Raw genomic sequence first — 20,458 nt, 5'->3', positions numbered from 1 at the left:
TGTTACATAAATACTATTTTGACATTTTGAATATGTTATTTTTTAACACCAAATATCCAGTGCTTCTAGAAAGTAACTTTGTTGCAATTCTCTAATAATATTGTTTTAAATGATCTGTACTCAAACGGAACAGTTATCTTTTTAAAATAATGGCTTCAATGATTGTAAGAAAATACCTGTTGTGCTTCAGTTAAAGAAAGTCTTTCACCGGGATTCCTCTTTGCCATATTTAGCAGGTGGTGCTTAAGTTTCCTTGGTAACATTAATGGATGATTTTCCTTGATGTTACATTTTGCTGAAGCCCACAAAATTGCTGCAACACTATAAACACAGGCCTGTTTTAAAAACACACACACAAACGATGAGTTTTTATTTATCGTATGTCAAAAAAGAGAGAGAATATTTTACTGTGTCACAAAAATATAAACACATAACCTTCTCCGTCATCACTCCACCAGTGCCAAGTTCTGGTGCTGCAAACTCTGATATATTTGACCCTAATAGAAATAAACAGCTCAGAAATATGGTACACCACATATACATTTATCATACATTATATATCACAGATTTGCCATTTGCAAGTAATCACTTAACGCATCAGTATATAAATGTGCATTACCTGTGTCCTCAGGGGTTACAAACAAAATGGCACCATTTCTATCAACAGTTACAGAATTAAGGCACAAGTAAGCTGAAAAGAAAAATAATGCATATTAGACTCTATTTACTCTGTTCTCAAAAACAAAGTTTCAACTTACGTGTTTCATTCAAACTTGAAATGGAAGCATTTAAGACTGTGAAATGTGTATTTCACCACTGCTACAGCTAACAAGCACTACTGTTACAGTTTATTATATATTGTTGCTTCTATTCTGTTTTTGATATGTACAGCTTACTGCCTTCTCTGTTCCACTTTTTCTTTGTGAATTATTTCACCCAGGTAGTACCTGCAAATGGTCACTAGTGATCAGTGTTCTACCCCAGTAAACACATGTAAAATAAAAAAAATAAAAAATACAAATGCAATCAGAATATATACTAAATTATTAGATAATGGCTTGCAATATTAAGTTGCACCAAGTATTTCCCAGAAATGTTTTGGTGCAGGAAGGTTAATACTTTCTACATGTGTGTGTTTAATTTTATATAAATATATGTGTGTGTTTGTCTGCGTGTGTGTGCGCATTATATATATATATATATATTTACACATAAAATCAATCTACCTATCAATATGCTATTATTGTATTATGTACAACAGCCTGCTGACAAGAATGAATATGAAATAACTAAGATGGCATACACTGAATCTTTCAAGTTCATCTATCAGTGTTACGATATTTATTATGGAATTACACTCCAAGACTGGACTGAGTGCATTAATGACATTCTCAACACATTAACAGATCTTAAACTCAAGCAAAAACAACAAAATGAAGCAGTTATAAGTAGATAAAACGATTGCTGCAGAGGTGCCTTTGGAAGCTATATAGTCAAATTAAATACATAATGTCCATATTATAGTAAGAGGATTCTTGGTGCAGCCAGAGCCATTGAGGGTAAAAGCTAAATGTAGTTCAAAACACCACAGCACTTTACAAAATAAGACCAAAATCAGTGGTAATATAATGCAAAAAGAATCCATCAGTCAATAAAATAGACAAGACTGTCTCCTGAGACAGCCTGCTCAGAAGTGTCTTCTTTGGAATGAAACACCACATCACAAATATAAACATAAGCAAACAAATATAAACAAATGCATAAACATACAAATATATAAACAAATATAAAATAAATATAAACAAACAAATATATAATTGATGACTGTGAAGCTGCAAGACAAAAATTGCATACATCTGAGAAGCAGGACCTTGAAAAAAGTATTACATTTACAGTGTCTTGATCTCTCTTACTGGCAGAGAGAGATATAAATAGTCAGACATTTGGAAAACAAGGGCCTCCTACAAATACATCACATACTATTAGCTTTTGGCTGCCTTAATCACTGCTACTTGCTGGGCAGTGCAGGTTCTTGGCCTCTCACTAGCTTGATCCCGGTAAACAACACAGCATTCAAAGAACCCTTACTCTAACCATAAAACTTTCTTTCACTCCCTAAACCTAAATTCTTTACAGGTTTTATAACTTAAAGTCCCCAATTCTTCCCTAGCCCTAATCCCAAACTGTACTCCGTGACCCTAAAAATAAATCCATCAGTCACCCCCCCAACTGTTAAACTCTTGCTCCCTTCCTCTTCCTCTCATGGCTGCCAGCCTTACCTTACTTAAATGTGGCAAGATTATCAAGCAGCAGTTCCAGTCTCTCCGTACAGCTACTACACCTTGACAGGACATACAGTCAAGTTCAAGTGATAGTGGCAGGCCGGGTCTATATCATATGAGCAAATAGGAAAAAACGCAAATGCTCAATCTCGAAAGTACCAGACCTCGAAGTGCTTTTTCTGAGATTGCGGTATATTGAAGAATGGAATATTTGCCCTTTCTTCACTGTAGTGCGATCTCAGAGTTGGAATATATATATATTTAGCGGGGGGGTGGGGGGCACAACCCCCCCCCCCCACAATAGCAAGTTTGAGGTCCGGTACTTTCGAGATTGAGAGTGTTCATGGTTTTTCCTATTGGCTCATATGATGTAGACCCTGGCAGGCCATATGCATGGCCTGACAGATAGTTTCTGGTTATATGACAGCAGTCTCTAATCAGCCTATATTTAAACAGTTAACTAAACTAGGAAAACACTCATTTTAACACTAGTGATAGTCTCTTCCTACAGTGAGAGTAATTAACAGGTAATCAGTCCCACAGTGGTCCCTTCACCTTTATGATAGAATATTACAGTTGTTGGAACCAATAGGTGATTGAAGAAGACACCTAACTTTAATACCCAGAATAAACTCATAGTATGCAGTTTGGTACCTAGAAAAAAATCACAAAAATAATAATGATGGATTCAGTGATTTGTCATTCGCTTCCATAAGATTAAATACAGGGTTGTTCCTCAGTGACACAGTCAGTTTAGAGTAAAACAAACATTCCTTAATAGCCTATAAGCTAAAAATGTTCCCAGCCAAGGTTATAACTTATGAAAGTAAAACTTTCAATGCAAAAAAAGCTTCTGCTTTGCTAAAGCAGAAATCCTTCCATTGTTTCATTTATATTTTTTGGTAAATGTTTGTATATGTGAGTGCAAAATTGGCAGATGAAAGTCTGTGTGTGTGTGTGTGAAAAATAGAAAGAGAGAAGGAGAAACATTTGATGAGGGATGTGTACATGTTTGAGGACTGTTTATTGACACTGATGTCTGGTCACAGTGTACCTAAATGATGTTGTGTCTTACGGCTTTTTCCCAGTTAGGGGTTGCCACAGCGGAACTCCGGTCCGCTAATGATTGGTAGTTGATTTTTACATAATGAGTTACCAGCCCTGACACACAACCTTCAATGAAGGTACGCCCATTCATGCATGTCTCCATGCAGAAGATGCTCTAGCTGAGAATCGAACTGGACAGCGTCTTACTGTGAGGCGACAACGCTACTGCAGCACCAGATACATGCTATAATTAGGCTATTACATATTGGAGCCTACCCTGAATGCACACTATCAACTGGAAGTCACTTGTTTATGAACTGCCCATGAGTAGGTAGGACAATGTACTGGGGGGCAGCAATGAGCCTTAATCCCACCCCCCCATGTACTGTGTCACATGTGTATAGGTTCATAGGTTGATACTAGGCTATCTGCCCTAGGGCATTTATAAGCCTAGCCAGAGTGTGTTTGGCTTTTGCCACCCTTTTAGATTAGTTGACTGTGCGCCTCTGTATAGTAGGTCACAGAAGGTAGCTCTTTTAAGGTTAGTTTACTGTACTTCTGTCAAGCAGGGACACAGAAGAGATCCCAGGGGTAACCTTACAATCTCCCATCCACTCGTCAAGATTTCTCTTGAAGGTCAGTGAGGGGCTCTGCCTAACAAGGATTGGGATTTTGTTCCAGAGAGGTTTTTGCATGTAATGGGTAATGCAAGAATGGAGGCTATCTTTGGCATGCTCTTTCATGAAAAAGGAGGAAAGGTTTAAGGTGGGTACTAGAATGGTATAAATGGCCACTTGGCCCAGTTGCTTTGGAATTATTATGGTCCTGTGAGACTAAGATTCAGAAAGTATCCAGGTATATGTAAACAATGAAGTGTAACATGCATACAATGTTGCTTTTCCATTGCCCACCATCAGGAAACTACATCGCAACAGCACTGATATATATATATATATATATATATATATATATAAAATGCAAACACATCTTTCTCTCATTCTGTCTTTCCCACTAGCTTTCTTGTTCTTTCTTTGTCTGAGAATCAAAGGAATTTAGAATGAATATCTTTAATGTCCAACTTGCTACACAAAGACCGGTTTTGAGTCAAGTGCATTAGAAATTCCTCCTGGGATCAGCCAGATAAAGTTAAATTGTCACTTTGTGACATGCTATTAGTGCAAATATTGACACCAAAGACTTTGAAATTGTTCTGGGAAGAGGTCAACCACAAAAGTTAGAATGATAGTGATTTCAGCCCGCCTTTATTTTTTACTTGACAAAAATGTATGGAGATGCATCTTTCATTTAAGTTACTACACAGGACTTGGCTGTATAAGTTACAGGTTTTGCAGTGACAGTGTATAGTTTGTTTTGTCAGACACACTGGTTTAGAGGCTGAAGTCCAGCATTAGCTGCTTCTGTGTCTACCTTCTTGGGATTATATTATCTTTCTCCCAGCGTTTCAAATGTTCTCTTCTGCAAGTAACTCAAATGACAATTTCTATAAATAATGCTGATTTATTATCTGCATACCTGGCAGGGAAGGGAGGCATTTAGAGAAAAGAAAGATTTATGAAGTCATTCCGCAAGCCTTGGTTATAACTGTTATCTGTATCAGATGTGCAAATATTTCTTCTATATGCTGTTGCTACAGTCTACAAAAATGATTTCTAATTACTTTAGTAGTTCCTACAGACTGGAAAAGCCTGGATGAAAGTTTCCTGCAGATATAGATTTTTTCCTCTTAAACAGCTGGCATTTGCTGACCTGAATGCTTTACAATTTTAGGTGCATCATCAAACTCATCCAAAACATTTGCTGCCTTACTGTCTGAAACATTTTTCATATTGTACTTTGGCTGTTATTCTGTTTAGTTTCATCTTCATTTTTATTTTACACAACATTCAAATTCTTAGTGGTACTTTAATCTCAATACTGGTTATTTTACAGCTTTACCAGTAATAACTCAGACCCTGGCGGTAGTTTACGTCTTATATCTTTTCTATCTAATGCCACAAAGTCTCTTAACTGGGAACTGTGGATCTCTCCAAAAGCACAATCTTTAGCTGCGTATGCCTTAAATGAGTTGAGTCACCTGTAAATTAGTAGATGTTTCACTAGAAATAAGGGTTCTGATAAATGGTAAATACAAGGGCATACAAGGCATGTCGTTTTTCATCGCACACTGCTTGATGTTATCTTTAATGACAATTATCAGTCACTTGCTCATTAATAAAATTAAATTTAAACAGCATTGACTTTTGTAAGGGGAAGGAACGCTAGAACTTGCAGCACTCTACTTTTTTCAGCTCTAACAGAAGAAATATTTTTAATCAGAATTTCAACAACCATTGCTTCTGTTTTCTGCTAATTTTCCCTGCTCTCCCTGGGGTACTGATGATGCTGGTAGACACAATGGCAAAATGGGTGACTTGATGACTGTTTCAGATATTCCTGAAAGAAAATGCCGAAACTGTGAAGAATCCAGAATCTCTGGATACAGGCAAAATATTATTAGGTTTCCATGTGGACAATTTTTTATTTTGATTTTATTTGCAGAGTTTGCAACTTTTGTTACATTGGGAAATTTCCTTTTCAAAATCGCTGCTAATTTTGGCTTCTACATGCACAGTTGACATAATAGTTAAGGTCTTTACTCCCCTGCACAAAGTAGAAGGTTCAACCCTGACCTCTGGCCAATGCCTGTAATGGAGTTTGCACATTCTCTCGTTCTCTGTGGGGTTCGTCTCACCTCACACAAAAACATGCTGAGTGTTTCCACCTCACACTCATCCAAAACTGGAGCTGTAGGCAGCAGCACAAGCTCTAGATGATGTCTTCTAGGGGGAAGAGTGGTGCAGACTAACTACTTTGGTCATCCGCTGCAGTGTACAGTATCCTCAAATCAGGAGAACATGGATTACAGACTATGTACCATGTCCAGGATAGCCACTCAATGGTGTAAACATTTTCTTTATGTGATATGTTCATTTTGACTGTCAACAAAATGGGCATGGGCTTTTTGCCAGTGATGTGGGTTAAGGACCTGACCTATTACCTAAGCCAGGGACCCATGCTAATATTGGGAGGGGTGTAAGTGCCCCTATTGGCCAGTGTCTGCTTGACAAAGCCCAAAAGCTCTGGATCAATAAGCTACTAGCCATTTGGTGTCCAGCTGCCCAGTTTGGATTACCTGGGATAACTCTGCTGAACAAAAGCTGGATGTAAAACCAATCAGCCTGCTAAGCATGAACTAAGAATTACTATACTCAGTGTAGGTTCACTGACAAGATGCGGACTGGAAGTGGATGACATGATGGTAAGGAAAAGGTTGGGCATCCTATGTATCAAGGAGACTAGATGGAAGGGCAGTGCAGCAGTCACTTGGCTTGGGATCCAGAGACTACCACTCACAATTAGGACAAACTAGAAATGGTGTGGGAATTGTAGTGAGGGTGAGACATCAGAAGATGGTCAGCGATGCCATCAGAATTAGTGACAGACTCATAGCAATCAGACTGCAGTGTAAGGATAGGGCACTAGTCATAATCTCAGCCTTTGCCCCATCCCAGGGTTGTGATAGTGAAGAAATGAGTGCATTCAGGCTGAAGTTGCAGGACCTACTATTTGAAGCAAGACAGCATGAATTGGGGTTCATAATGATTGACCTAAATGCACACCACGGGACAACATGTATGAGGCAACAGAAATAAAGGACAGGCCATTCGAGATGTCTGTCTAGTGAGACAGATAGTTGAGAAGAAGCTAGAAGTCAGAAAAGAATCCAACTGGGTATTCCTATACTTTGAGAAGACATATGACTAGGTCCCAAGAGACAGATGATTTGGGCAGTCCTGCACTGGTTCAAGTTCCAGAAAGATTGGTAGAAATGGCACACGCTATGTACAAAGACTCAATGACTCAATAATGAACAGTGCTCGGTTTCACAGAGGGATTCCTAGTGGGAGTGAGTGTGCATAAGAGTTCAGTTCTGAGCCCACTGATGTTCATTCATGTCTTGGATTATATCAACAAACAGGTTGGAAAAGACAGACCAGCAAAGTTGCCATATGTAGATGATCTGGCATTACTAGCGGACTGTGATCAAAAACCTCTGCAAAGGGTAGGGGGAATGGAATGTAAAAATGAAGGCATGTGGGATGTAACATGAATACAGATAAGACGGTTGTAATGCCAACAAATGGGGGAAATCCGAAGATGAGAACTGAAATAGGAGTGAAAATACTGGAACAGGTTAACGGCTTCAAGTATCTGGCAAGAATGGTTGACGAAAAGGGAAGCCTGAACGAGAAAGTCAAAGCTAGAATCAGAGGGACTGCAGCCAACTGGCACAGACTGTTAGTAGTGCACGAGGGATGAATGCCACAGAAGCTGGCATGTAAGGTGTGCAAAACAGTGGTATGTCCTGTACTACCATGTGGTACAGAAATGTGGCAGGAAAGGCAGAGCAGTTGAAGAAGCTAGAGGTGATGGGAGATGAAGCGCCAGAGATGGGTGGTAGGATGAATGAGCTTGGACAACCAGAGAGAGGCTTGACAGATGGAATGACAAAAGTAAAAGTAAGAGATTGGAGAACCATTGCATGCAATGATATTATTTATAAGTACTGCGTTCAATTTAATTCAAAAGACAGCTACAATAAGTGCTGAGCTGCACTTGCCTGTCCATGCAGAAGTCCTAGTTCCATGGAATGTGGATTCATGGGATTTACCTAGCAGTGAGTATTTAGTACTCTAATGTTACATGTATGACTACCTGTTCCTGCTTTACAGCTGCTGTAGATCCACCTCAAAATAGGAGAGATCCGGATAAATCAAAAGACAGCTTAAAATTTTCACAAGGAGGATGCTCCACCTCGTAAAGATTCAAATGAGAAAGCTGGACATCCTTGAAGTAAGTATTAAAATAACAATAATATGCAGGAAGAAAACCAAGTCATGTCAACTAAGTTTAAACAGGATGGTCTTTCCCTTCCCTTCCTTGTGACCACTAAGTACAGAGATTGGCATAGGCTATCCAGTGGCTCTGAACTGGATGAAGCAGGTAATCAAACAATGAATAACTGAAGGAATTTATGCATGTTATCAATCTTCGTTAGTTAATTGGCAGCATTAACCAGGTGCACATACTGAAGGGCAAGAGGGTCATATTATAGCCACACCTATTAAATGGGAGGACATATTGTTTACCCTTCTGTTCTTTTACCTTCAAGTTGGGCAATCAGTTGGCAGATTGTCCAGTTACTAGCGGGAACAGCAGATGATGACGTAGTGGTGAAGTTAATCATAATTGTTGGCTTTAACTATATAGCCAGTCTGGTGGACTCTACCCTGAAACTATTCATAGATTTGTAGGTTCTTCCTAACACCAAGGCAAGTGGAGAGATTTTTCTTTTATATTTAAAGGCAGAGCTTTGGTGGATATTTGAGTGGCCTACCCTCTTGACACAGGATGTCATATACCCTATACTCTGTCTCATGATTCAATATCCAGAATAATTGTGTCAATCCATGCTGAGTTTTCCTTATGTTTCTCCCTCATGCACTTAGCAATGTCACCAAATTATGAATACTATAGTTATTTTATACCAAATGCCTGTTTTCTTCTCTATAGATTCTGAGCAAGTAGAAACATTTTGGAATAGATAATTTCACTGAAACTTCAAATTCTATTTACATTTCATACTTATTTAGGTGAATAAACATACGTCCCAAGTAAAAATATAAATACTTAAAAAAAACTGTAACAATAAATAAAAAAATAAAAACAATGATATGATGTGCTACATGGTATGCAAAGGACAAGCCTTAAAAATGACATTAAAAAATATATTTTCGGTGACATTCTTTACAACCTAGGTAGAAAGTTCCAAATGTACAGCTCTAGAGATGCAAATAATCATCCAAAGACTGAAGACAATCCATCAGGACCTCCCAGCAGCTCCCAGATGGATGAGCAGAGAAAATGCAGGCCAATATCATGCCAACAACTCCTTAGGATGGGAAGGAGGGCAGGTCATATAGAGCGATATTAATCAAGAGCAGAACTTTATCTCGGAGAGGAGACCAGCCTGACAACCAGTGCAAACTGTATAGAAATACTGTAATATGATCATATTAAGATAAGTAGCCAAGCTAAGGAGCTCTGCACATAACGTCAAAATTTGAACATCAAAATAACAACCTAATGCTCAAGACATTGAAACAAAGATGATCAAAAGAGGAAATGTATCTGAATAATGGTTCTGTAAAGGAAAGGGGTCTCATAAGTTAATATGTAGAATTAGGGGGTTACAGTGTATGAGTAAGGTGGGGGGAGGGCTTTGACTCTATGCATCAGTTTACTCATGCAAGATATTCCTAATGCTTTTTCCGCTCCCAACTCTTTTCTCTACAATTGCATAAGACATTCAAATATCTAACATGCACAACATTAAATCTATCCCCTTACTTACTCTCAAGTCTAAACCCAACCATAATCTGCTAATGCTCGCCCGTACACTTTCACATACACAAGACTAAATTTACGCCCTTACTTAGCCATAATATTAACCTGCAAACACTTGGATATACACTTTCAAATATATAACACTAAATCTATATCCTTACTTAACTCTAACCTGCAGACATTCACACATACATGCAATTTCCTCTCACTAAGTGGTTGGCTGGAATTATGGTCAAAACCTTTTCCTTCAGCCCAAACCACTGAGCTCTGAAGATACTCAGACATGAAGCATAGATAAGAAAGATCTCCAAGTGCCCTGCAAAGCAACCCTAGGAAATGGCTGAGAGCAGTTCATTTTATACTGATGGACTCAACAGGATTTCAGAGCTGTCTATACACCTCCAACAAGAAGTTTTCTGGTTTATCTGAAAATCAGTCCCTGGCAGCCTTTCAAAGAATCTACAACCAATCCACATATAGCACCATGCTGAATCTTTATACGGCACAATAAATACATTTCCTGAATTGTTTCAGACATGAAAACTACCGCTTTACATATTGCTGTAAAATGGTAAAGAAAGTATAAATTTAACTGCTGCATTGGCCTGATATCGTAAAGAAACTTGCATAATGAACAAGAAGGTGAGGGTAACAATGCATGTGGTCTGACAGTGCTACAGGTGTACTTGCCTACCATTTTTGCCACCCACACTACTTCCAATACACACATCAATGCTGGGGGTGTGCTCCATGAAAACTCATGTATGCATTCAGCTGAGACCTCAATACCTTACCTTCATTAACCTGAATCTTGGGGATACCCCACTGAGGAACACTTTGTATGCCCTTTCCACTCATAAGATCCATGTAGTTCTGGATACTAATATGGGATAAAAAGCCACAAAGGTTTCCATTAACATTATCAATTTTAACAGCAATTGGCCATATGTGCAAGTCTTCTAGAGAGCAAGGCAGTGTGTGTGTGTGTGTGTGTGTGTTACACAAAACATTTATGAAACTTGACAAGCGACAGTAACTTTCACTCTAAATTTTAGTCTTAAGAAACAACAGCAACAACAAAAATGAATAGTGTCAACTGTCTGCAGCTTTGATAGTACTTGCAATTTATTTTCCAATTCTCATAAAAATGAAAAAAAAAATTTGTAGAAGTGCAAGCACTGTAATTGGATAGAAGTGATTTTCTAAGTGCTACAGCAAAACTTAAATTTTATTAAAACTCATTCAATTCTGCAAGGAAAAAAAAACATTTGGCAAACACTTGACAAACCCAGATTGCATGATTTCTCGTGTTGTTGTAAATTTACAACCCTGACCCCCTTAATTTAACTAAGACAGTTACAAAGTGCATAGAAAAGAATTAAGCAATAAATTGGTTTCATGACTAGTAATAAATACTACCTGGGAAATCAATGTAGGTCCGAAGGGTGCTGAGGCATTCATGGCACAGAGACCACAGTTCATAATCCTTTAATGGTTTACCAGATTGCGATAGGAGGTCATGTAGCTTTATCCACTAAAAGGAAAAAGAAAGCCAGCTGAGACACAGGGGTTGCAACTTTGATTTATAACAGTGTGGTACTGGCTGCCTTTATAGATGATATCATTAATTATACTTGCATACTGCCTGTGACATCATGGCTATGAAGCAAAACTGTTACAGTAGTGTTCCTGTTATAGTTGAGCTAGAGCTGTTGTAAAAGCTGTTATAAGGACTTCAGATATCATGCCTATCTTGTAAAAAGCATGAATAAAGAAAATGTTTATTTAAAGATATCATAGTAAAACTACCTATGTATGGAAAAGTTCTACGTTATTTTGGGTCAGGAAGACTCCAATTGGCTTAAATTTCAGCCAGAGAATAAAATGCAATGTAAAAGCAAAATTATCAACTAGCGAATAGGAAGGACATCTGCTGCATTTACTGCACATTTATACCCATCAATAAAGGGATACATTTTTTGATGAAAAATATGAAATAAACAACATTACGACTCCGTGTTTGTCAATTATTTCAGTCATAATTCTTAAATTGCTTCAGGTATGATTCAGGTCTCTGGTAATTATAATCAAACTTTTCATCCAATATCTTGTAAAGGCGATTTTTATACCTGCTGAGGGGTGAGTACTGACACGACATGCAGTTCGTGATCCATGTTCTCATTACAGATGACGCCAAAAACAGTAGGTGTGTATGACTCTTATGATGACAGACACTACCTAGCAGAGGTATACAAGCTAGCTTTGCACCAGGTGCCAACCACTGATCTTGACCCCCCCCCCCCAAAAAAAAAGCTCTTCCCTTAATTTGAGGAGCAAAAAAGTGCTCAGCTCTCAGTCTTGATGAGAAGTACAACACCGGCATTTATTTCTCAATGGCAATAGGCATTAGAAACTAGTTAGGATTGTTTGGTCATGTCACCCTTCCCCCCAGGGTGGCTTCTCCCTTTGCTTCACCCATGCTACCCTATTACCACCTACAGTCTGTGTTGCTGCCCATGGCAATTCATTTTTTGAGTACTTTACCATACCTCTTATGTTCAACTGAGTGGGCTGTGTTTGAACCTAGTAAATTCTAGCTTTGAGGTAGAAATACCCAGCACAAATTTGGGAAGCAGGGGGAACCCTACACAGACACAACATAGTAAGAACATGCAAACTCCACACCCGCACACAGTGACTAGAGGCCATGATTAATCCTTGGACTTTTTCTGTCAGACTACGACCTTAAGCATTCTGTTGCCCTGTTCTCCACTGTTTTGACCCCTCCCACAGGATGAGCCTAATGGCTCTGGTACCTGTATCCAATTGGCCTATTTATTCTTGCCTGGGATTTCCCCATGAACTATCAGCTGTCAGTCAAAGCTGGGTGTTAGGGAATGGGTGAGCTAGCTGGTATTGTGGGGTGGCATACCCTCTCTCCCTTAGTGAAGCCCACCACACTGTATCGGGTTTTGTGAGCTTAGCTATGGCTGTCTAAGGGGAAGCAAACCACCGTATGCTGAATTCTCCTTGGCTTATTGCATGCCTCAAACTCCATGAGGTAGGCACCTAGTGATCTCATTGGGTGTCAGTCATATGGGGAGCCAAAGATGCCTTCTACCCCTTTGAATTACTGATCCAACAGCAGCCACTCACCCTCATTCTCCCCCACCATCTCCTAAAGGCACCCGAGACACTATTCAAACTCGGGTCACCTGACAATTAGTTTAGGATTTACCCCCCCCATGCCATGGAAATGGATCGGTGTCCCCCACTTTTGTCCAGCAATAATAACTTGGCTTTCATTAGTGATAGAACAGTAATCCTCTGAAAAATGGATGAGGACAATTATCTGGTTGTTAACTGTCCAACTCCAGTGCCTGATGCACAAAGTTACTGTATTAGTCACAGAATACTATATTATGGCAAACAATATCAAACAATTCATTGATCTGTTTATCAGTATCAATGCTGTAATTTCTACAAAACGAACAAAAAACAAAACCTTGAGGAAGGCTAATCACAAAATTTCCCAAATAAAGTAAAACAAGGACATAAAAATGTGTACCCCATTTGCAGTCTGTTCGTCTACATATACAAATGAAAAACAACTAACTGTTCCTGACTGCCTTTAATATCATCTCTGTAAAATGAATACTTCTGGGTTTATTAGCCTGTTAAAATAAATAAAATTGAGAGGACTTGTGTCCTTTTGTCAGTGAATTGTCTTCAAACAGTTGCAAGCCTGTGTGTGTTTGTGACAAAATCCCATGTATTTATTTTTGTGGAACAAAAAAAAGCCAATGAAATAAAAGCAAACCTCCCAACTTCTTTGCTGAAGAACTCTGGACTAGGCCAAAAATAATGTGGGGACAAAGGCACAAAATTCGAGACAATGTTTAGATATTACTCATTCATTTAAAATGTTAACATCAAGTTTACATCATAGGTTCATAGTTAAGAACTAGGCTAGCTGCCTGTGCAGGCCATTTTAAGCCAAGTCAGTTGCCCTTTTAACCTGTCTCATTTGGTTATAGACTGGCCTTACCCATCCCATAGTTGAGAATTATATATTACCCTGGGATCATACCATAGATAACGACATGGATTTTCTGAGCAATAAGTAATAGGACAGTCTAATATTAACCATTATTGACTAACTGTAATCCTCAGTGATTGATCTGAAGATTGAAAATGATTACAATGGACCGGGCCAAAATAAGAGACAGAAATCTGGGATTTTCTGCAAAATCAGGGACAGACAAAAGGTACGAAAAAAAGCTGAGAGGATTAAATAAAGACTTTGGACTCAAGATAATTATTGCAATGAAGAACAGTCAGTAATTTTATTATCATACTGCAATTATACAATGGTCAGGTTCCACTTCCTATTGTCTACTGCATTTAACTGAAGAGCTAAAATCATGTGATCCTAACCAACGAATGACAGCAAACAAACACAACTCATTGCAAGCACTCAATATTTCCAAACAACGAGCAGCCACCATGTTTTTGTTCATGGAAAGTGCTATTCCTCATGCAGATAAACACATTTGCAACTATCACAGACAATTATTTTATTATGGTTTAAAATAAACCCATCCTACATGTCAAAAGCAGTAATTTTCTTTTCCTTCTGATGACAGGTTACAGCATCTGAAACTGCAGGCACAAAGTGTACTGTGGATGCTTCACTGCAATCAACGCCTTGTGCATATACAGCCCAGCTGAATCCTTCCCAGTGTTAAAGTTCAGAAATAACAGAGTTTTACCTTTTAGTCTTGAGTCAAGAATAAGGCTTTAGGATGTGCAAAGTACTAGTTTATTCCATAAACAGTGCTAGAACGGCCTACAAACATTTTCAGATCAGTCTCAAAGAATTAAGGAGCATACTTTAGTTATATACTTTTTCTTATCAATTTCATCCATGCAGAACTTTGAAGTAGCACAGCTTTTAGCAAATATAATTTTTAATTATTTTACGTCCTTGTGATCCTCGCTTAAAGCTTCATATGAACACTTGACAATATCCCTTCTAAAACATAAACCACCTGTGCTTAAAATGTATTGGCTAGTAACTTTTTAACAATTGGTACCAGTACACACTATCTCACAGACATCTTTGCAAAAACACATCCCCAGCCCGAGAAGGACAGAACATACTATTGGTGGGAGGTTGGCATAATGGTTAAGATGTTTACCTTACATGGGGTAACTGGCTAGGCATAAAATGGCCCACAAGGGCAGTTAGCCTAGTACTAACCTATGATTAATAAGATTTTTATGGATACTGGACACTTTTAAACATAACATCCCTTAACTCCTTCAGCACTTAATTTACCTTTAGCTATCTGTTAGTACAGAGAGGATACAAATGCAAGACAGTTGAAATATAAAGCTACTACTTACAGTATGTGAAACTATATCTTGTATAATCATGCATATATTTTTCATTTTGTTTTTAACAAATATATTATAAACATTTTGACTCATTTGTGAAGACACTGCAAGTTAAAGGAGAACCACACCCACAGACTCAAAAACATGTTCATTTCATCATGGTTTGGTGTTTTCTACATTTTAACACCACTCTGGGACTATTTACAGGCTTTTAAATATTTTTATACTTAATTTCCGAGTCTGACCACATGGGATCGGGCATCTTGAGGTAATTCTGACTGTTTAGTATGCCTCTAGGTATCCCAAAATGCAGTGTTCATCTGTAAAAAAGTTACATCACACAGGCCTCTTTTTTACTAAAGCTCCTGTCACTGCACTGATTTTACATGTATACACTGCTGTCTTTCAGTCAGTTTTAAGTAACATTTCATGCAGTTCAATGACTACTTAAAACACAAGCAGTGCAAATGCACAGAACAGACTTTCAAAGTGCTTTTCACTGCTGCTTCTTTTTAGAATGTTTAAAATGCATTTTTTGTGAAGCCTGAATTGTATTACTTTGACTCATCTCCCATCCCCCTTCACACCTAACTTCCCTAGCTGTCAAAGTGCTAAGGGTAATTTGAGCTGTTGCCAGCAGGATAATTGATTCATGTACTGTTTCCTTGTTCTAGCCTTTACTTTCTGTATGGGTAGGGGAAGGACCAGGGAGCTGTGACATGGGTGGGTTTTTAGGACAGTTGTGGTAATGTCAGTTTGTGGAGGCAACTGGCCAAAAAACTACATCAATGAATTGGAAACTGCAGCAAGGACAGGGTAAATGTTTTTTGAAAGTGAAACCACCACAGTACAGCAAGGTACTGTTATAGTGAAGAGAAATAGTCAATTTAAAATATTTTAAAAGCTGTGTTGTGTATTCATAGCAGGGACAATAAGTAGGGAGGAAATAGACAGAGAAGTTGAGCATTTAATAAAAGAATCCTGTTGTTGTCCTTTCATATGTATTTTGTGAAGAATAAGCATGAGACTTTAACCTTCCATAACAACAGCGACTCATCAGTGCAGGTGGAAACACTATACATTAAAATTCTCAAAGACCTTATTTAAATGAGACATTTCTTCTTATTAAATGATGCCACTTTATCATAGTAATACACTAAAGCAAGATTATGGGAAATTAATAAACTTACTTATGATGGGGTCTAAGCTTACTCAATCAGGCTATTCTCTCAATACCAAACAAAATCCCCTAAATTAGTAAAAATATGCTGGATTTACTCCTTCCAATTGAGTATTTCCAATTTTACTTCAACAGATACGTAGCCAGTGCAATATAATCTCTTTAGACTCCAAGTACACCAGTAATGCTAACAACCATTAAATAGGTTACAAATCAACAATTTGTAATTTCTTGATTTGAATATCTTTATAGCTATTGGTTTATAGTTCAGATTTTGGGGTCATACAGAATTATTAATTGCACAATGAGTAGGGTTCTCTACAGATATAAACTCTCAAAGTACAAAGTGATGGTTTAAGGTAAAAAAGAAAACAGCACTACTAAGTATATAGAGGATGGTTTATAAATACATCGATGTGTGTGGTGTGTATAAGTACTAACAACTAAGTATTTAGAGGATGGTGTACATGAATGTGCATGGTGTATGTAAGTACTAGTGCCTCATCAAACTGCATCACATAAAAAGTATGAAACTCAAGTACATCATAAAATAAATCACTGGCAAGTAAAGACAAAGCTACAGACACTAAACATGACAACAGCAGTTAATAATCAGCTCCAACACAAAGATATTCATCCAAACTTGGTCAAATCCACAAATAAAAACTCGCCAAGAATTTGCTGTTTAAATACTCTGAGACATATTTTCTATCTCAGACTATAAAACAAATGGTTAGACAACACCATGCATCTGGTACATGATGCAATATTTTTTTGTATAGCTACACTGTTGCTGCAGAATTATACTATACCCTTAGGACTTTCATTGAAACTCAACTCTGAATTTAACCTTAACCCATCAACTGCTTGAGAGTTTGTATTGAACAAATTTATTTTCTAGAGGAAGAGATATGAGTTTTACTTCTGAGGTAATGACAACGGAGGATAATGCAAAATATCAAACTGACAGTTAGGAACAGGTACTCCTACATGTTGTACCCCTGAACAGATGTCATGCCTGGGTCATTCTTTCATGGCATTTAACATACTCCTAAGAGTCATAATCTACCCTGGGGCAATGCTGTGCAGCTCTATGCTTGATTTGCATCTATAACTATAGTTTTTATTTTATTTGTAAACTGGTAGGGTCACTGGACCAAAGTCCCTACTTCAGGAGCAACCGGAGGGCACTGTTTGATTAAATGACTTGCTAGGAGTCACACAACAAGCAAATGGAGAGAGAAAATCAGATCCTGAGCTACAAGCAGCAGCACATCCACAGATCATAGCCCTGATCTACTGCTATAAATGTCAAAGGCTCATTCAACAAACACTTTAGAAATGGCACGTTACAAGTGAAATATACACTTACTTTATTTTTTATAAAATATACAAATCTATTTCTCTCTCTTTATATATATATATATATATATATATATATATATATATATATATATATATATGTGTGTGTGTGTGTGTGTGTGTGTGCGCATGTGTGTCACTTATCCTACTGAAAGTCAAGCAGGGCAGACATCCCCATTTCCAGCTCTTCTAACAGTAAATGCAGGTATTCTCGAGGCAGCTAAGAGACATAATGCATCTGACATGCCTGGGACTGCCCAGATGTCTCCTCCCAGTGGAACCTAGTATTCCTTAAGTAAAGAGGTGCCCAGAAAGGTATTTTCAATATGCACTCAAATATTAGCAGTTTCCCCTGAATCCTGAGAAGCAGCGTCTAGTCTCCCAAACTGAACCTCTACTCATCCCATTCAGACTGAGCTTAGCAACATTAAGAAACATTTTTTTGCAACTTGTATCTATGATCTCACCCTTTCAGCTACGGTCTCTACAGTACATGACAAATGAAGATTGAATTGGTAAATAAAAAGCTTTGTCCTAGCACTTCACTCTTGTTTCACTACCACAGGCTAATGTACATTTTTGTCTTGGGATATATATAGGACTTTTGATGCAATGACAACTGAGTAAAAGTATTCAAAAACATTAACATTTCTGCATACTGAGCATGAGCTCAGCATAACATCCAAATGGAAAATATGTATACTTTTAAACTCTCAGATTATACTAGTGAAGGTATATTAACCCTTTCATCTGGTACATTAATGTAAATGCCATATCCTGGACTGTCCTGGAGATTTCATTATAAAACTTGTGGGTAAGTAATAACATGCTGTTCACATATAAAATGCATTCTGTCCTTAGGAAATTCAGTACAGATTTAACCAACACTTTTTAGCCATGACATGTTACATCTAAAAATGTTTTTGACATATGTATAAGCATTCTAGATAATGCATGTATTCTGCTTTCTGAGCAGAAGTTCAAAAGAACACCCCTATGGCAAATAGAGTATAATGCAAACTATCATACTTTGACAGTGAAGGCAAATGTACCGCTACATCTGCATCTAGGTTGAAAAGACCCCATCTTACACCTCTCGGATTTCATTATGAAACTTTCAGGTAGTAACAATAGGATGGTCAGCTACAAAAAGTACCTGAAACAGCTATTCTCTACTCCGGTATTTTGTGCATATTAATGCTATATTAGACATCACCACTTTAGCTTATTGAATCCATGGCACTGGAGGCACAGCATGCAACTAAGAACTTTCCTTTTTTTTTGCACTGTATACATTAGCTTAAATTCAACACAACACCAAGTGTGGAAACGGAGTAAAATGCAAAACACCTTGTTGTCACAAAGATGTGTGAAATCTACATTTGGTACCTATACATAGAAGAAATAGTATCTAATTTTATTTATGAATTTATAACACATTCATGGATTAATTAGCAAGATTCAGTGCATTTCACTGCAGACTGTATATGTTAAACCATGGTGTGATACAATAATAAATATATATATATATATATATATATATATATATATATATATATATATATATAGAGAGAGAGAGAGAGAGAATTCCTTTATTATTGCTAAATTGATTTTTCCCTTCATCAACAGACTGCCCTCTTCATACACAGAAATGCTTCCAACAAAACGATATGCAATGACAAAGAAAACGGAACAAATAATGGCCACATCAACATGGTTCAGCATGAGACTACAGGCACCTCAACACAACTGCAAAATAAAATATTAATGAAACAGTGCTTGGGGCAAAGTTATTACTTCACCAATGTCCTTTTTTTATTTTAAAATTAGTTTTGTGACCACTTTAAACTACAAAAAGGGAAACATTCTAAATGAAGTTATCTTGGGTCCCCATCATTCTAGTCTTTTCCTATGGTGCCAAGATAACAAAGGACCTGTTATTAATGGGCTAACTTTTGGCACATATTCCACAACTCAAGACTTGAATGATCACGCATTTTTGATGATATCAGTGAATTATCTAATCTGTTTTTCATTAAAAATGTTTATGTCTTGATGACCCAAGGTCACGTCTCCTATTAAACAGGAAATGTGATTTTTTTTTAATAACTTTTCTCTTTACTCCCGGGTTTGTGTTAAAGACTGGGATGTACGTTGCTTATAGAACCAGGTTTGTTTATAGAGCCTCTACCTAAATTATCACTGCCAACATTTACAGCTAGAACGAGTGAGCAGATGCTTGTTATTTATGTATTTCTATCACAATAGTATTGTCTCTCATCATAACAATGCAAATAGTTTGGGGACTGTCTGTAAGCACCTCAGTGATAAAAGGAATCCTGATATCTTCTTTACATTTATGTTTGGTTTTCTTCTGAGATGAGACCACCCTCTCTGTACTGGGCTCTGTAGAACATGGGCCCCCAGGCATAATGTCTAGTATCTGGAGTTAATTGCTGCTTGGGAGAAGGAAGAAAGGAAATATTCTGCATCAGCTGTTGATTGTGACACCATAATTCCTTTAGCAAAGACAGCAAAAGAGAAAGACTGAAGTCTTATCATTGGTCACTCTTATTCAAAGCACAGTGATGGCCACTGTATTCCTCTTAAATGTAGCATGTGCAAAGGAACCATTAGGAAACAGGAAGATGCACACCATTTTCTTCAGAAATGCTCTGGCCTTTAAATATCTTTCTTTCATAGATGGAATGAAAAATGC

General features: G+C 37.7%; 1 protein-coding gene across 2 annotated transcripts in view; it reads right to left on the bottom strand.

Moving 5' to 3' along the window:
- The window catches only part of KNDC1 (kinase non-catalytic C-lobe domain containing 1), a 1,471,539-nt gene that overhangs the window by 929,994 nt on the left and 521,087 nt on the right, over window positions 1-20,458 (bottom strand). For both annotated transcript variants that reach the window (XM_044056877.1, XM_044056878.1), the window contains exons 7-10: window positions 11,217-11,331; window positions 620-691; window positions 436-497; window positions 177-335 (exon numbers count right to left, since the gene is read on the bottom strand). In XM_044056877.1, the coding sequence (XP_043912812.1) occupies window positions 177-335; window positions 436-497; window positions 620-691; window positions 11,217-11,331 (408 nt within the window). The remainder of the gene's footprint in view (window positions 1-176; window positions 336-435; window positions 498-619; window positions 692-11,216; window positions 11,332-20,458) is intronic.

The sequence above is a fragment of the Protopterus annectens genome, chromosome 14.part0, assembly GCF_019279795.1.
Source record: "Protopterus annectens isolate FY-2018-M chromosome 14.part0, PAN1.0, whole genome shotgun sequence".
NCBI classification, from domain to species: Eukaryota; Metazoa; Chordata; order Ceratodontiformes; family Protopteridae; genus Protopterus; species Protopterus annectens.
The sequence above is the reverse complement of the archived record's forward strand: the minus strand, read 5'-3'. Positions and strand labels throughout refer to the sequence as shown.